General features: G+C 31.0%; 1 protein-coding gene and 1 non-coding gene across 2 annotated transcripts; one reads left to right on the forward strand and one right to left on the reverse strand.

Moving 5' to 3' along the window:
* Positions 1-4,164: 4,164 nt before the first annotated feature.
* Positions 4,165-4,238, forward strand: TRNAR-UCG (transfer RNA arginine (anticodon UCG)). The gene has a single exon. It is a non-coding gene; the product is annotated as a tRNA-Arg (tRNA).
* A 7,141-nt stretch (positions 4,239-11,379) lies between these two features.
* On the reverse strand, positions 11,380-17,669 carry LOC147399903 (large ribosomal subunit protein uL29-like). Its single transcript, XM_086445464.1, has 4 exons — positions 17,512-17,669; positions 17,253-17,388; positions 16,952-17,108; positions 11,380-11,637 (listed from the first exon to the last, which is right to left on the reverse strand). Exons 1-4 carry the CDS (start codon positions 17,513-17,515, stop codon positions 11,563-11,565), a joined length of 372 nt encoding a protein of 123 aa, XP_086301590.1. The 5' UTR covers positions 17,516-17,669; the 3' UTR covers positions 11,380-11,562.
* Positions 17,670-19,262: the final 1,593 nt, after the last annotated feature.

The raw sequence follows: 19,262 nt of genomic DNA on the forward strand, positions 1-19,262 counted from the left end.
ATCCTGTGCTAGATTATCTCGAGGATGTCTCACATTTTGTCGAAGGTAAAAATTAGCAATGTGAAGGGTAAAATGGGTAAACTAAGAAGATAACGATTTGCAATTGTCAAACTTAAAGAAGAGTCAGAGTTTGATGGCCAGTATGTTAGAGAACGACAAAATTATTTAAAAAAAAAAAAAAAAGATTTAAATAAGTGAGATTATTTTGACTTTTGACTTGTTCATCATTTGCACTCTTCTATCATCACCACCATTCAACTTATCTAAGTTGAAGAAAATAAATTAAAATCAAGTGTTCATATAATGGTCCTTACTCTATCAATCATTTATTTATTGAACTATAATGTCAATATTTAGTTAGATTGGGCAATAATTCCATTTTCGAGGGCTTACGTCGCATGATCTTATGCCCATTTGACCTTTTCTTCTTTTAATTTTTTAATCATCATAATCAAAGTCTTAGTCCAATAATATATCTCACTCAATTTACTTAAAAGTCATTTTTTTCTATTAATTTTAATGTGTTTGCTTATATCTCATTTCTAATCAAAAGTAATTTTTTTATTAATTCAAAGTTGTTCACGTCGGATCTTTGCTACCTCGATCATGATTTCACAATTCGTTCAAGAGCGAGATGACTTAGACTGGTCACCCCAATCTCAAAGGCTTCAAGACGATATGGTCAATTTGAATTGTCCATCACATTGACCGATTTTATATTCGAGATGATTCATTGATCAAGAATGTAAAAGCTTAGAGACTCGGTTCGGTTTTATTTTTTGTAATACAAAATAATAATAATTTTTTTAATAAATTTAATGTTTATTATTGATATAAAATGAGATTTTATGGCAGGGTATGTTATTAATACACCTTATAATAAACAAAGAATAAAAATTATAATTATCTGTCAATAAATATTTCAAACAAATTTCAATAAATTGATATATTTGAGATTAAATGATTAGAACGAGTCAATTCAAAATAGTGGGGTTAGAAGAGATGAACTGTAGGGTTTTAAAATCGTCGATAAACTGACTCAAATCTAAAATTCTATTTGTTCTAATCCAATAACTTTGGATCTGGATCGAGAAACCTAATTTAATAAGGGTCTATCTGATACAAGGGCGGAGCCAGGATTTTTATTCCAGGAGAGCAAATTATGTTTTCAAATTGATTTATAATGTCACTAATTAATTTACCACTAGGTTTTCAAATTGATGAGATGCCCACTTGTCCTTAGTCTTCTTTTATAGATAAATTTTAAATGACCTAAATACCCTAATCTTTAAGTTCTAAATTAAAAACCCTCAATTTTTCTTATCTTTAAGCGAAACACTTTGCTTACTTAACATAGTAAAATTGTAAGTCTTACTAAGGGTCATTTTGCCTAAAGGACTACAACATTAGCAATCCAACACCACAATCCTCTAAGTTTCATCGAAAAACTCAGATCCAAAAATATAAAAAATAAAATATATTTTGAACTTGATCCATGATTTTGAAGATGGACGGCTATTGAACTTCCGCATAACTCTCAAATTCAAAATTAAAATTCAACAGTGAAAAATAAAATTTTTTGGGATTTGTTTTTCAAAGTTCATAGAATTTTATCATCTACTTTCAACCCTAAAGCATCGAATCATATTTTTGGATGCCACAAGGTGAGCGACCCCTAGTAAGAGTGAAATATTTACTAGCTTAGTCAGACTAGTATGACTCTATCTTTAATTCATTATTTTCAACCTTGCCTTAATCATTTGAAGAAAATCCTAGAATTTTTAATTCAAAATTTTATCATTTTCTACCTCCCAAAAAATCATATCTTTCATTAATGTTTGAAGGTTGAAGTAGATATAATATCTTAAGGTATTTTGAAGGAAAAAATAACGGTATTTTAAACCTTAGGACAACATGTCCAAAAGTGATATTTTGTACTATTAATACCAAAGACATTTTTAACGTATTTAATAATAGTTTTTTAATTGTTTAAAAAATAACTTGTGAACTAAAAATACTTTTTTTATTTAATAGTTTGGAAGCATGTATTCTCCCCAAAAAAAAAGAAAGATTTATTTGATTCAATCCTTGAAAAACTCAGGGTGGGCATTTGCCCCCTCTCGACTCCCCTGACTCCGCCCTTGATCAGATACTTATCAGAACGATTCAACATTTGATCCAATCCTTAATGGATTAGGCCTACATTGAGGTTGATCCGAAACTGATCTAGTGAAAACTCTAACTAGAAGGACGATACGAAACACCTTCCTTTGATGTATTTGACAAAAAAGTCACCAAACCATTTTTAAACAAAGCATTTAAGAGAGAGGTGATGAAATGAGAGCCATAAGAATTCTAAGGTCAATAATGATACAACCCCCCTCCTCTAGTGATAACGAAATGCGCCTACTCCTATCGTATATTTATATATATATATATATATATAAGAGGGGGATCCCACCTTAGTCAAATTGAAGACCATAACATGTTTCAAATGTTATTCCCTAAAACAAAATGGACATACGAAGGCTTGTTTGAGATAATGAGGGAATTTTTGTTTGGAGAAACCCTATCCATTGGATTATAGTGACATTTTCAGGGAGGTATTTCAAATTTTGATAGAAATGTAGGGGTGTGAATTAAATTAGAAACATCACGGGTCTTATAATGATTAGGGTTCCTTCAAAATTTTGAAGTGGTCTATCGTTTCAAACTCCAACTTGAAAATGAGGATTACCTCTCTTATTTAATTAAGATATGCAACTACTCCCCATTCAAGTGTAATTTGTTTTTATCATCATAAATGAAATTTGATTTTTGTTTTCAAACCTTACATTGAGAATAGTAAGAAGGAAAATTATCGATTGTCTGCGTTAGACATTGCATTCAACACTGAGTTGGACTGTCCAACTGTTGATTTTTAACTTGTATCTTGAAAAATAAAAATCTATGGTTATTTGTGCACTATCATGTCAGCTTAGTGTTGAACGTAGTGTCCAACACAGGTAGTGTACCACGACTCTAATATAAATAAGTCGAATTGGTCGTAGTAATTGAAATATTGGAGTTTGCATTCTTTCAAAATATATTAAATGTTTAGGTGACGTGTGACTTGATTTATGAAATTAAATGTATAGAAAAATAGGAGGAGTTTTCTTGGAGATAGGGACGGAAATTTTGACCAACCTTAATATTTTAAACAATTCTGAGGCGATTTTGATATTAAAAATTAAAAAAAAAAAAACGAATCAATTTCGAGGCGGAGATGATTTTGATATACCCCACCCCGTCCCAATTACATATATATATATATATATATATATATATATATATATATATATATATATATATATAGGTGATCTCGTGTTCAAACCTTCTTGAACTCTATTTTTACATAAAATACCCAAATTTCTTAAATTATTTCTTATACTTCAACATAGTTCAAAAATTAAAATGAACTAGTTTGAAGGGCTATCAGGGTGGGGAGAGGAAAACTCATTAGAAGAGGGGGGCGGGGTTGGGGCAAATAATTCAAACTCAAGTCAGAGTTAGAATGCAAATATCATCCACGTCGAGATCAAATTTATGTTAAACTGGGTCCAAACCCGTCCTCTTGCCATCCCTACTTGGATATCGTCTTGGCTTCTTTGAAAAATTTATATATCTTAGACATAAATTTCACAAGATTTTATTCTCAAATTATTGGATAGAAGAAAATAAATGTGTTAGTTTCTCTGTCAGATGGAAGTCTATTTATTAGTAGTTTTTGAATCTCTTTTTTAATTGGTGAAGAGATACTAATGTTTCATAAGACAATTATAATTATTTTTCTTTTGAGATTGAAGATAAGGATGTTTACGTCATTTTCTTTGAAGATAAGGGTGTTTGTTGTCTGCCCGCCGTAGTGGCGGCCTAAGTCTTGCCACGTACCCACAGCTTGATATCCCATTAAAGGATTAAGTCGTCATGCTTTGACTTTGACTAATGGGTGTTTGTTGGGTGGGCCCCTTGCATCCTTGGAGGGTTTGACAGAATTAAAAGACCCTTTCTTTGAGAGTTATAGTTATTTACATAAGATCGTAACTAACTTATTTGAGGGTAATGTGGTAATTTTGCTTGATTGAACTCTATATTTTTATTTAAATCTTACAAACAAAGAAAACAGACCGCATAGCGCAGTGGATTAGCGCGTTTGACTTCGGATCAAAAGGTCGTGGGTTCGACTCCCACTGTGGTCGTTAGTTTTTTGCACAGCCGCCTGTGTTTTTTTTTTTTTTTGGAAAATTATTAAAAAAAATCGAATAAAAATATTATTTCTAAAAAAAAATCAAATTTATTTTAAATTAGCAAAAAGATAAAAAACCGGCCATTAATTGGCCGGTTGTTGTCGGTCTCCTCCTTCAATTATTTAAAATAAAAAAAATTCGAATTTCTTTAAAAAACAGGTCATTAAATTGCCGGTTGTGTTTCTCTCTCCTCTATTTAAAAAAAAACGATTTAAAAAAAAAAACAGGTCGTTAAATGGCCGGTTATATTTCTCTCTCTTCACTTTCTCTCTCTTAATTATTAAAAAAAAAAAAGTATTGAATGACCGGTTTTATATTTCTCTCTCCTCTTTTTCTCTCTACACTTTCTCTCTCTTGATTATTTAAAAAAAAATCATTAAATAACCGATTTTTTCTCTCTCTTGAAAAGAGCAATTACAAATATTAAGTATTTGCTTGGCATGTGCCAATAAACCCTTAAAAACCTGTTTTTTTTTTAAATTCAAATTTTTTTTATTTTAAATAATTGAAGGAGGAGAGAGACAACAACCGGCCAATCAATGGCCGGTTTTTTATCTTTTTGCTAATTTCAAATAAATTTGATTTTTTTTAGAAATAATATTTTTATTCGATTTTTTTTAATAATTTTCCCTTTTTTTTTTTTTCCAAATCCCCTTCTGTTTGTTTTTTTTATAAAACTAAGAAAAATGCACATGGTTGCTTGTGAACTATTAAATAATTATTAAAAAATTATATTAATCTTTTGATTTATTTCTAAATGATGACACTATATTTCTTAAGACCTCTGTTTTATAATTTAAAATAATTTGTGTTTATAGTAGTTGGGAAGAGTTTTATTTTTTATTCTTAATATAAAAGGTATTAATCTTTATTATTAAAAAATAATAATAAATTGATTGCATGTATTTGTATCGAACTTGTGTGTTTGATACATGACCTAAAGTAGGACAGGTCCAGGGCCAGGATTTCTTCGTAGGGCAATAAATAATATTTAATGGTGAGGTTTTAAGGCTTGAAGATGACTTGTTTTGAGGAAAAAAGTCAAATGTTTTTAAATGTAATTAGAAGTTTTTCAATAATCATCACATGAGAGAATATCCAAGTCAAGAGGACATTGGTGACCAACAACATAAGGCATCTCATACTAACAAAAATAAATGCATGCCCCTTTGACCTCAATCTTCTACTTGAGATTGAATTTATTTTGACTTTAAACCTCACCTAAAAATCTTAGAATTTAATAATGAAGGTTGAGAGATGAAAACCCTCTAAAAGAATAGAAATTTCAAAAAGAAAGAAAATTCAGAGTCTAGAGCAACCAACAACAAAACAACTCCAACACATTTAAATATCTAAAATAAAATGCAATAAAACAAATTGGAGATCAAAGAAAAATATATATTTAGAAGAGATGAAACTACAAACCTTTTAGTGTCACCTATTTCAAATTTTTATTCAAATATAAGGGTTCTATTTGACATGGCGAAGAACTCGTTTTGAGAAAATCTGCTCTACAAATTAATTTCTGCCCTTTCTTCTATGTAATGAACAAGAAATAAGAAACAAATTGAAACCACATAACCCTAATAGTATTTAAAAAAATAAAAAGTAAAAATAACAAAATAAGATAGAAACTTAATTTTTTTTTAAGTTAAATAAATTATGAACCTTAGTCAAATCACCCTTAAAATTCTGAAGAATCAAAACCCTATTATTCCTTTTCCCATTGAATACTAGACAATGAAACTATCAAAACTACCAAATATTAATTTATCAAGATGTAGAAATCTTTGAATGCATGTAACTTTAGGAATAAAATTTACAGATTTTTAATTACAAATTGAAAATAAGGATGTTTAGATTTTTTTTATTAGTCTAAAAAAGAAGAAGTTCAAAGGGGGACATGTCATTAGTTTGAAATCCAGGGATATCGCAAATATTAATCATTTTAATAGTGGAGCTGTTATTGGCACCCCAACTTTTACTTATTACACTTCAATTAAATAAATAAAAATTAAGTCAAAGGTTGAGTATAAGTAAAAGTTGAGTGACAATAGAAATTCCCTTTCTCTTTTTTGTTTATATTTTTATTTGTTGGATAAAGGATTTTATACGAGTCTAATCATAATTATTAACAACTTCCTAACTTGTTTGAATGTGTTATAATATCGCTTTGTAATGTTAAAGTAATAACTTGAACTAAACTTATGTAATGTTTGAATGGTGTGTTTTAATCTTTAATTAAGGTGGGATAATAATTTAAGAAATTAGGATGCCAATAGTAGCTTTCGTTAACAAATGAATACCTAAATCACCCAAAAGTTTTGGAAAGGTGGCGGACAACTCACAAAATATGTCATAGGGGGGCATGCTATAGTTGAACGTGGAGATTCTCAAATAATCAACAAATTATAGGGTATTTAAAACAATCAAATTTTTTTTTGAGTGGGGGTAACTGCTCCCCTGACTCCTTCTTGGCTCCACCACCAAGAGAGTCAAACATTGTGCCAAACATTTTTGAAAATAGGATTTAGAAGTTTCAGAATGGGTTGATTTTTTGTGAGGATGATGTCTATAGTGAAGAGATCATCCTTATAAAAAATTAGCTCATTCTAAAACTTCTAACCCTCTATTACAAGTTGAAGAATCGTGATTTGTCTGATTTTTGTAAACCACTTTTGAAGGGAGTTAGAAGTTTTAGAATGGGATGATTTTTGGTGAGGATGATCTCCTCATCATAGAGATCATCCTCAAAAAATAATAATAATAATAATAATAAAATAAAAATATCAGCTCATTCCAAAACCTTTAACCCATACATTGAAAAAATGTTTGACTCTCTTTAGAACCTTCGAACGCCATCATATATATATAATTCAGAAATTTTAAGTTCTTCATCATAATTGGGCATTATTACATTTTGCCTCAAGTGACATCACATTGATATGTGATTATGTGAACTTGGGATTAGAAATATCTTACCAATTTAAAGTTGAGAGATTTATACGGTAATCTTATCTATTGTATTTGAATTACAACAATTCCCTTAGAGACCTAACAACTCCAAACAAATCATATTTTATTTTGAAATGAGATCCACATCATTTTAAAAGATTAAATATTCATAATATTCTAATTTACTTATATATAAAATATTTTTCTTACTATCTTTAATAAAGAAGTTTCTAAAACTCATCATCTTGTGACATCCAAAAACATGATTAGTTGCCACAGGGTTGTAGAGGACAAAATTCTTAGAACTTTGAAAAAAGCAATTTCAATAATAATAAAAATCTAATTTTCATCATATAAATTTAATTTAAAATTTGGGAGTTCAATGATTGTTTATTTTCAACACATTGTATCAAGTTCAAAATGATTTTTTTTTTAATATGAGTTTTTTTCCAAGAAATCTAGAAGGTTGTGGCGTTTGATTTCCAATATGATAATCTATGGGGCCAGCCTGGTTCAAAGTTAAGATGTGAGAGTTATTTTTATTAATATTTAAAAAATAATAATTTTTTTAACAAAACGTAAGAAAAATAATTTGCTTTTTTAAGAAAGTAGAGGACTAGAGAACTAGTATTGGCACCCAAGTTTTTTAACTTATTACACCTCAATTTCTTATATTATGTATAGATATTTATGAAAAAGTGCTCAACTTTTCACGAATTACAATTCCGGCTCACTGTTCATTTTAATTACCAAAATGTGAACAATAACAAATTCAGAGGTTTTTAAAGTGACTAGTTCACAGGTTTAAAGTGACTAATTGGAAATTACTCACTTTAAACCTGTAAAATAGTCACTTCAAAATCATCGAATTCATTATCGTTCTTAATTTTTTTAACGAAAACGTGATCATTCACGTTTTGGTAATTAAAATGAACAGTTAGCCAGAATTGTAAATAACTCATTTTCAGCCCAAGAAATGGTAATTCACCCTATAATGTATCATACCCTAATTACAAATTAAAATGCACTTTTCAAATATTACAAAGGTTTGGCTCAAATTATTATCTTAACACAAAATATTATAACACTCGTTCAGACAATTTCAGTAGTAGTTTACAGTTATGCTTAGACTCATAAAATTTTAAACCCCAAAAAACATAAATCTAGCCACAAAAAACTGAGCAAGCTTCTAATGGCACACCCCAACTTTTACTTGCTACATCCTATTCACTTATTTTCTTCACTCCCTAAACTTAACACCCATGGTGTAATAAGTAAAAGTTCGGGTGCCAATAACAACTCTCTAAAATTAACACCCATGTTGGATATGTTAGACCCACCACATAATCTAAGCTGATTGTGACAAACACCGTTCAATCTACTATATTTATTTTCATGGTTTCAACATATCACCAATTCAGGTTGTTCTTGGTTTTCCTCAATCTCAATCTTTCGTTCAATTCGAATATATTTATTTTAATTTTGACAGGTCACGGATCTATTATTTTTATCTAGTGTCCCATTTAAAGCAATTCCAACGCAAATAGGCATATCTACTAGGCATTTTAATGTAGAGGGTGATTTTTTTACTTATTCAAAAGGTTTTCACTCTTATCGTACTAGTTAAAATAACTTTTCACAAATTCAGCTACAATAATATATTTCACAAGTGTCATCATTTTTTTTATTGCCAACAGGTAGAAAAAGAGAAACTCACTCTCTTCTTTTTCCTCTCACCCTCTCTCTCTCTCTCTCTCTCTCTCTCTACAATATTTCAAACTAGAGAATCAAAACCTATGTGTGTTGGAATGCATTCAAAAGGCTTTGACTTTGTATAATGACAGTTGGGAGAAGATATAGAGCCCGGGCCCTAATCTGTAGGAGTTGCTCTTACACTATATAAATAAAAGATGACTTGTTAAAAGTTAGCTGCCAATAAAACTCGGGTAAGTCTTCTCAATCTTAGAATAGTTCAAGTGAGATATTCATCATGAATCACTATTCATTTGGTTACAAGCAGATCAAGTTAGATACTCTTCAAGTAAATAGATTATTTAAAAAAAAAATTGAATGTTTTTTAGATAAAATTATAATTAGTGACTGAACATCTATTAATCTAATTTAATATTAAAATAACTGTTATTAAAATATATATTTTAAAGAGGATTGAAAAGTGAACAAATATTTAGTATGTAATTCTTTATAAAATAATTTGGTGCTAGGTTACAAGTGCAATTGTCAAAGTAAGACCATCTAGAAACACTTCAATTATTGTCTCTTACGAATGTTCACGCAAATAATACCATGCAATTGGATTATTATAAATCAACAATTTTCCATTACCTTCTTTTGCAACTATATTATATAAATTAAAAACAATGCTAGAGTGACTGTGCAGGATACTTAACTAAATGGAGTTGTGTCCAAAACCAAAGATTCTTTCAACCCATCTAAAGAAAAAATATATATGTGATAAATTTGGGGGTCCAATCCAAAACCAAATAGCAATAAGTGGAGATGCCTAGGAGTTGCACATAGAGATATGAAAGAGAGAAAGGCCTGTTCGAATACTATGAAAATTTTGGGGGTTCAACTCAAGACCAATTGACAATAAGTGAAGAGGCCCACGAATTTATAAGGAGAGAGACAAGGTAATAAGTGTCTGACGTGGGACTAAACTCAACATTCTAAGTACAGCTCCAGGTTTGTAGTGTTGTAGAAAGTCACTTAGCATTTTTCATAAATAAAAGCACGATACTTCCATGATACTCACACACAAACCGTTATATGAATTATTGGTCATAAATACGTTATGTTCTATTGGGAGAAATAAAAGTAAAATAAAATAGAGATTGACCATCAAGGGTTACAATCCTTTTCTCTCCTTTAGTTTGTTGAATAATTTTTTTTCTTTATTAATTTCACGTAACCTAGGTTGGTGGGATAACTTAGCTAGATAAAATAGTATATATTTTTGTTTTAAAAAAAATAAACGAATATATATATATATTAATTTTCATGATTTTACAATCTACATTAAATTATACATGGTGACATTGACAGAATGATAGATGCTCAATCCAGCAACTAATTGCTCGGTCACTTCTACTTACAACTCGCTTCTTGAAAAAGGGCAAATTCCTCTCCTCTCCTCTCCTCTCCATTGGAATGTCTATTAGTAATTAAAAATTCTTATGTCGATCTAATAGTCAAAATTAGTTAACCGGTAAATTTCTTAGAGTCAAAATGAGAATCTTTTGAAAAGAAATAACTTTTTGTTTGTTATAGAAAACTAGACAATTAGTTGCTGAAGGTTTGGAATCATAGACTTGTATAAACTTTCGCAAATCCAAAAATGCTACACTAAGGGTTAAACCGCCAAAAATCATTTTTTGTTCAAATTTCAAGCACGTCTAAAGGGTAATCAACTAGACAAGTATTTTAACTCATTGTATGCTCCTTGACTTTCAATCTTCTCTACAAACTAATATAAAATTAATTACTTAGACGCACGCATTTTTTACCTATAGTAAAAAAGTAATTTACTTTTCTCTATAAATCGACCATCTTCTAGCTCCTCTTTCAATACAATCATGCAGTGGTGAAATGCATAAACCTGGCTTTTAAAGAATAAAATTGCATTTTGAAATCATGGTTTAATACTCATTTTAATGTCTTGTCCACGAACAAGACCGCCATCTGCCTTATTTAAGAAACACGTCAGGCTTGAAATGACTCGTCAATTCATCTCATCTCGTTGGTGGACGATACCTAGAGAAAACAATGCTTAAAACTCATGCTGTTCCAATTGTATTGAAATCCTTCAAGAATCCCAATGTTAAAATTCCATAATCATGTAAGACGAAGAAATTGTGGGCTGATGACAGATCATGATCGCCATCCTCTGCTAATAATCTTCACTCAGGTAAACTTCCAGTTCAAATACAAGTGATGCCAGACCAGCAAACCAAGAATAGTACGGAAAGAGTAGGGGTAAGGGTCGATGTGATGTGAGTGCCTCCTCTCCAATAAACTACGAAAAACTAGCTTAATCTATAGCATCCAATATACATTCTGGGAAGAAACCTAGGCTTCCTCCATGCTAGTACAACATTATATATACAGTGTGAGAATCAAATTTATAGAAAAAAAATCAGCATTTATGTAAACTCAAATTTATCTAATCGTCATCACCCAAGAGAGCATCCAAAACCAAATTCAAAATAAAACAGATTCTGAAAGTAGTTCTATGAGTTGTATAGTTCAGAATGGAAAATTGTCAAAAAGAAAATAAAAAATATCTTTAAGATGATCTCCTCCACTACACCTTGATAGCATACTTCCTCGTTGGGAAGTGCAACTCCCTTTTCTTTTGTCTTTCCGTCTTCAAAGATAACTGCATTTGAAAAACAGGGAAAATTATGAAAGAAATCCAAAATAAAAAAATTTATTTATTAAAAAGAATTTAATTTTTGAAAAATTAGAAAAAGGATAAAAATCCAAAAATTGAAAGACCGATTTCTTCTCTCTCCTCTAATTTTTAAAAAAAAAATCGAATTTTTTAAAAAATATCAGCCATTAAAGGGCCGGTTTCTTCTCTCTTCACTCCTTAAGTATTTAAAAAAAAAAAAAATCGACCATTAAAGGGCCATTTTCTTCTCTTTACACTCCTTTCTCTTCCTCCTCAATTTCAATAACGAAAATTTACTCTATCATCTACTTTTTACTCGATTTCAACAACGCAAATTTATTCCTTCATCCACTTTTTACTCAATTTCAACAATGCAAATTTACTCCATCATCCACTTTTTATTCTTCCTTTCTCTCTCTTTTCTTTTCTCTCCAAAAGAACGAATTTTCTTTTTATTTATTCATCTCTTTCTTCAACTTCTTCACTCACTAAGGTAAATCAAATTTTTTTAAAAATTATTTTACATCTCAAGATATTAAACTCAAGATCTTGATCTTATGATAAAGATCAAAATCATAAGATCCTGATCTCATGAGAAGATGATCTTGATCTTATTAGGTATGGGTATGAGTATCAAAGTTTATGATCTCAATCTTCTTTTAGATAATTTTAGAGAACTTCTCGGCCACCCAACTTTTGCTAATCCCACTGCATGATGTGTGTTAATTCTTTGATGATTTATTAATAAAATAAGGCATGTGTTCGCAAAAGTTGGCATGACAATAAAATCTCTTTAATTTTATTAATTGAAGTGTTAAAGAAATCGTTGTGGCGGCAAGTATGAATCATTTATCTTAATGATTAACAAGGAGAAGTTATAACAAAAGTCTTAACGAGTATGCTACGTTCGAGTTGCTAGAGATAAATAAGGATGATTAAAATAAGGTAGGTGCATTGTGTTCTATGTAAACGATGTTTTTTATCACATCGTAAAGATTTATATATAATAAATCAAGATCATCTTATCATAAGATCAAGGTAGGATGCTTTTTTTCTCATAAGATCAAGATCTTTTGATCTTGATTTTATCATGAGATCAAGATTTTGAATTTTTACTATCTTGAGATCAATATCTTGATATGTAAAATAATAACAAAAATTTGATTTACCTTAGTGAGTGAAGAAGTTGAAGAAGAAGATGAATTAAAAAAAAAAATTCGTTCTTTTGGAGTGAAGAGAAGATAAGAGAGAGAAAGGAAGAGTAAAAGGTGGATGAAAGAGTAAATTTGTGTTATTGAAATCGAGTAAAAAGTGGATGAGGGAATAAATTTGCGTTCTTAAAATTGAGTAAAAGGTAGATGATGGAGTAAATTTACGTAATTGAAATCAAGAAGGAAGAGAGAAGAAACCGACCCTTTAATGGTCGATTTTTTTAAAAAAATATAGAGGAGAGAGAAGAAACCGGCCCTTTAACGGCCGGTATTTTAAAAAAAAATTCAATTCTTTTTTTTAAAATGTAGAAGAGAGAGAAGGGAGAGAAGTGAAGAGAGAAGAAACCTATCTTTCAATGTCCGGATTTTTATCATTTTTCTAATTTTACAAAAATTAGATTTTTTTTTATAAATAAATTTTTTTTTTCATACTTTTCCCTGGAAAAAATTGTAGATTCATTGGCCTCTCGAAGGGGAAATTATTATATATATATATATGGGAAATGTTCAGCAACAAACATTTTGGCAAAACATTTTTCAAAACATGGGTTAGAGGTTTTGGAATGGGCTGATTTTTGGTGAGGATGATCTCTACGGTGAGGAGATCATCTTCACCAAAAATCAGCCCATTCCAAAACTTCTAACCCCATCACAAATGGTTTACAAAAAATGGATGGTCCACGATTTTTCAACTTGTAAACTAGGGCTAGAAGTTTTGGAATGGGCTGATTTTTGGTGAGAATGATCTCCTCACCGTAGAGATCATCCTCACCAAAAATCAACCCATTCCAAAACCTCTAACCCATGTTTTGAAAAATGTTTTGCCAAAATATATATATATATATATATATATAATTTTTCGAAATTATAAGTATGAACCTTTTTCGACCCTTAAACGGTTGAAAAAGTATTTTTTTTTCCTTTTAAATTTAATAATAAAATAATTAGATTTTCGACCTTTAAAAGGACGAAAATTTCTCTCATCATTTCTGTCCAACTTTTCTCTCTTCAAATATTTAAAAAAAATATTTAAAGTTTCAACCCTTTAAGGGCTGAATATTTAATTTTTAAATTTAAATTATCCAACTGTTTATTCGACCGTTATTTAACCGTTGGACTATACGTCTATATATATATATATCTCACACTCTAATTCTTTCACAATTCTCATTAACTTAATCATGATCACATTGATTAAGATCAAGATCTCACAATCACGATCTTTATATTGTTCATGATAAAGATCAAGATCTTTAAGATCAAGATATCTTGATGCAAGTAAATGGAGGGAAAAGTGAATTTTTTTACATTTTTTTTTTTTTTTTTGATAAGTAACCGAAACCAATGAATGAAGAATAAGAAGAAGAAATTGAAATGGTTACTATTGGTAGAAGAATAAGAAAACCGAGGGAAAGTGGAGGGAAAAGTTGTGAATGGAGGAGAGATAAATCGAAAAGAGAAAAAATTTGGAGGAGAGAGAAAATCGATCCTTAAAAGGTCGAAACTTTTAATTTTTTTTTTTAATATTTGAAAAGAGAAAATTTAAACGAAAGTGATGAAAGAAATTTTCGACCCTTTAAGGGCCAAAAATCTGATTATTTTATTACTAAATTAAAAAAAAAAAAAAACACTTTTTCGACCATTTAAAGGTCGAAATATATATATATATATATATATATATATATATATATATATATATATATTTGTTTTTTTTAATAATTTTCCAATCAAAGAACATTAGTATCTTATTGCAATACTGTATAAAAATTTGATTACTGCTACATTTTTGCACAAATAAATGAGTATCTCTCCATGTCTCTTCTTTGGATTGTTAAATGGGGAGAGAAGAGAAGAGAAAATTGGCAAGTTTTCTCTCTCCAAAATTGGAGAGAAATTCAATTTCTCCTCTTCTCTTGATGGGTTTCTCTGCTCTCCACTTCTCTCAATCCAAACAAAATGTAAATCTAAGAAGAGAAAATTATCAAAAAAAGCTAATTTAAAAAATTATTTTCAAAACAAATAACAATTTTATAGAATTTATCAAAAAGAACCAAAATCGACCTTTTAAGGGCTAAATTTTATTTAATTTTTTTAAAATCAATAATTGCGGACCGCCCCCTCTTCTTCTTCTTCTTCTTCTTCTCTCTTCTCTCTATAATCGACTCTCTTTCTCTTTGGCTAACATTTTTTTTTTCCTTCTCCTTCCTCAAGATCAAACCTTCTTCTTGTTTTCCTACCAATTGATCCCAAGGTAAACACTATCATTTTTTTTATTCCGATCTTGATCAAGATCAAGGGATGGATTTTTGAATTTTTTTTAAAAAAAAAAATTTGCCGATAGCAATCATTAACTTTAAAAAAAAAAATTAATAAAAAAAATATCAACCCTTAAAGGGTCGAATTTTTCAATTTTATAATAAAAATATTTGACCATTTAAGGGTCGAAATTTTCAATTTTAAAAAAAAACCCTTAAAGGGCTGATTTGGGTTCCTTTTGATAAATTTTGTAAAATTGGTACTTTTTTTGAAAATAATTTTTTTTTATATTTCCCCATCTAATAAGGATTCGAAAATTAATATATCATTACCTAAGAGGATTACCTAATTGAAAATGGAATCAAACCTTAATTGAAGGGAAATTATTTATACTACCCAATGTTTTCTCCACACATACACATTGATTCTTCTAAATTAATGCATGCTTGTGGTTGTGGGTGGTGTACACCAAGTTAACGATGAAAACCCCAAATTTTCCTCCCATGAATTGCTAATTGTGCATGATTGACACAAAGTCATCGATTTTCCATCATTGAAGGAATTAACTCATGAACAAGAATAGATGACATTAAACCCTCATAAATGATCTTTGCCACTTCAAGCTAGTGTCATATGAATCTTCTCAAAATGTCCTTCCCTTTCTATATAAAATGTCTCCCCTTAATTACTTGCGAAATTCTTCTTATGTCACTTGCATACCACAAGTTTGATCTATGTACTTACAACTACACCAAAGTCCCACCCCCTTTCTCTATAAATGTCTCCCCTTAATTACTTACAAAATTCTTCTTATATGTCGCTTGCATAACACATGTTTGATCTATGTGAATACAATTACATAGATGTCTTTGTAATACAAGCAACTCTATCCCCACATGCTTATCTCCTTCATTGCCATTCTCTCATCTTCTCTTTCCATTTGAATACAAAACTCTACACAGCTTTCAAGTACTGAGTGTCATTTGAATCGACATACTTGTCACATGTGATAGCATAAGAAATTTTGGATCACTTAAACCCAAGGGGTTGGCCTAGTGGCAAGTTGAGCCTTGACAAGCTCCTTGAAGGGTAGGTCAATCGATCAAACCCCCACGAAGCAATGAATCCCTTGGGGCCACACTCCAGGGTCGGATTGACCCCCAACCATCTGCATGTAGGACTTTTTGAGAGGGTGGTACGTGTGACCGTGGGATTAGTCTCACCCGAAGGGTGGGGATACCCACAATAAAAAATAAAAACGTGATTTTGGATCACATCTTCAATCTATCAAACTACTACTACTACTGCGACTAATTATTATTGTTATTATTATGATAAATAAAAACTTGAGTGTAACATTTAGAGATGTGGAATCCAGATGTAGCTCGCATAATCATGAAATACAGATTATCGGGCAACGATGGACACCATCAAGAGATGCCCAGCAATGGCTAAGAGACTCATACATCAGCTTTCTTTCTCTTTCTTAATTTTCCAGACATGTAAAGGTCCCTACTATTGGATAGAATAATCTACAGTAAACACCTGGACTATGTCTGGTTCAATCATTCAAACTATATGAATAATTTTTTTTTTATACAAATTTCCATCAACAGATTATCACCAAACTATGATCTCTTACTGTCTTACATCAACCAAAGTTTCTTAAATCACCAGAAACAGATCAATAACTAAAATCTGATTTTTTTTTATTTATTTATTTAATTTTATTTTATTTTTAAATCTGAACCAATTAAAATAATTTTAAAACAAAAATGACAAGATCCAAATTATAACAAATAAAGGCATTTATAGAACAATGAGACGATTACCTGGTGTTTAGTAAGACGTCTCCTGATAGCTCTGGTTTTCTTCGGTCGAAGATCAAGCGGCAAGAACTTCTTCTTCTTGTAAACTTCCCTCAAAACCGCTTTCTGCTTCTGCGAAATCACGGTTAAAACTTGAGCGATCGACAACCTCACCACCTTACTGCATCCACAAGAATCCCCCAAAAAAACAAAAACATTTGATCAAATCGCTATACTCGGTAGAAATTAAACAACGGATCGAATGATTCAATTAATGAGATTTAAAGTGAAAATGTGTTTGTGCGTGTGAGAGATAGATTTATACATCTTGGAGAGCTTGTTGGGAGCTCCACCAGTGACCTTCGCGACACGGAGCAGGGCGAGTTCTGCTTTCAGATCCTTCAACTGGTTCAACAGATCTGGCTTCGACTTAGCTCTGAGATCATGAACCTTGATCCTCGCTGTTCAGATTTACAGAAAAAATCAAAATCGCATCCAAGTAAATAGATGATTAAGAGAGAAATAATTAATGAACGAATTTCCAAAGAAATCAAGAGATCAGATCGAGATTCAGTTCTTCTCACCCATTGATGCGGCTCTGTAACCTTCAACAGCTCCCCTTCTCCTCTCTGTCTCTCTTCTAAAACCCTAAAATGGAGCGATGATCGAACTCAATACCGAGTTGTCTTTTAAAGACAAGTAAATGCCCAAAACCCTAAACACGTGTAGTTTACACATGCGGAAGAAATGAGCTGGATCGTTGCTCGGTGTTGTTAGGTAGGCTAATCTACTGTTGTACAGAGCATAAGCCCAATTAAATTGTGGGCTTTATAAACTATCCATCAAGGTCTGTCAATGGATCTGGTCCGGAGTGGATTAGGTCAATCCGCGTCCAATCCGATAAAGAAAGTATTAGGGCCCTAGGTAAGGTTGGCAATGGTTTGGATAATATCCGCTTGCCCAACTCATTCAATCCGAGTTATATGGGTAGACGGACATTTTTTTTATCCGATTAAAAATTCTGGTAAATTTACCAGTAATTATTTTTTCTTAATTTTCTATGTTTGGATATGGATATCCGACCCAAAATCGATTTACCAAGTTTTAAAGGTTGAGTTCACTATGAGGTAATATACATATTTGGCTCGGATATGGAAATCCTTTAAAATATTGCCTAAATAGTTGGATATGCATATCCTTTAACATAATTGGATAAAAAAATTAGATTTGGATATTTGGATGCAAACTTGGATACGAATATATATATATGCTTCACTCGACCCATACCCGACCCATTGCTAACCTTGGCCTCGAGACACGATTTATCCAAAACCAATTCGATAGGTAATCAAATGAAATCCTTTCAAGCTCCCAGATCTATATTTGAAATTATTGAATTTAAACGGATCAGATTTTAGTTCTGATCCAATCCATTCCATTCCCAACCCTATTGCGAACCACCACATTAATGGCCTGCATTGGGCCTAATTCTATCCCTTTAGCAACTATTCTGGACCTGGTCTGGAGATTATAAATCTTTCAGCTTGGGCTTTTAGATTACCTAATGGACCCCTCAAAAATCCAATTCTTTGCCCATATCAACAAAATATCACACGTACCGAACCGATGAGAGTTTTATTATCTACGACCCGACCCGATCAGGTCACAGTTTTTAGTTCTAGAATCAATCCCATCCAGATAGAAATTTTATTATTTTTGGAGCGGAGCTATTCCAGTTTGATTTGATTAGATAAAACTATATAAATATGCATCTTGTATCTAAATAAAATATGTAAATTTATATATTTTCTATCAGTAATAATAATAAGTCCATGCCCTTTGCACAATGAGAATTTTATTTAGCCTGACTTCCACTCCATGGAACAAAACATTTGTTTTTTGGAAAATGCTGAAGTAACATAAAAATTAACATCGTTTCACACATTGTAGACGTGGACATGTGTATAGAATCATGGATGCTTTTCATCAAGATACGAGTGAGAAGCATCTATGATTCTGTGCACACTCATGTGTGAAACGATGTCAATTTCAATGTTACTCCAGTACAACCCTTTGTTTTTGTGGAGTACTTTCTAAGTGGGTCGAGGCAATTCCACTCTTTTGAATATGAGAAGTTGTTATTAATCAAATTGTTCGGGATCTCTGTCGTCTGTTTAGAGAAAAAAAAATTCAATTTCAACATCCGTTGTCTCGTATTGAGCCAATGTCGAAAAATGATCTAATCCAATGGTTTGAAAAATCACCAATCAGACTAATATTTTGGTGTAAGTTCACTTCAAAGGTGGGATATGCATTCGTGTCATCTCATCGCACC

Source organism: Akebia trifoliata, chromosome 6 (assembly GCF_017979445.1).
Source record: "Akebia trifoliata isolate Shusen 1 chromosome 6, ASM1797944v1, whole genome shotgun sequence".
Classification (NCBI taxonomy): Eukaryota; Viridiplantae; Streptophyta; class Magnoliopsida; order Ranunculales; family Lardizabalaceae; genus Akebia; species Akebia trifoliata.

Excerpts from the sequence above, each read along its gene's own strand:
- LOC147399903 (XM_086445464.1), bottom strand. Across the intron at positions 17,109-17,252 it reads CCCAACAAGCTCTCCAAGAT|TAAGGTGGTGAGGTTGTCGA; the intron begins GTATAAATCTAT and ends TTGTGGATGCAG. Across the intron at positions 11,638-16,951 it reads GACGTCTTACTAAACACCAG|TTATCTTTGAAGACGGAAAG; the intron begins GTAATCGTCTCA and ends TTTCAAATGCAG.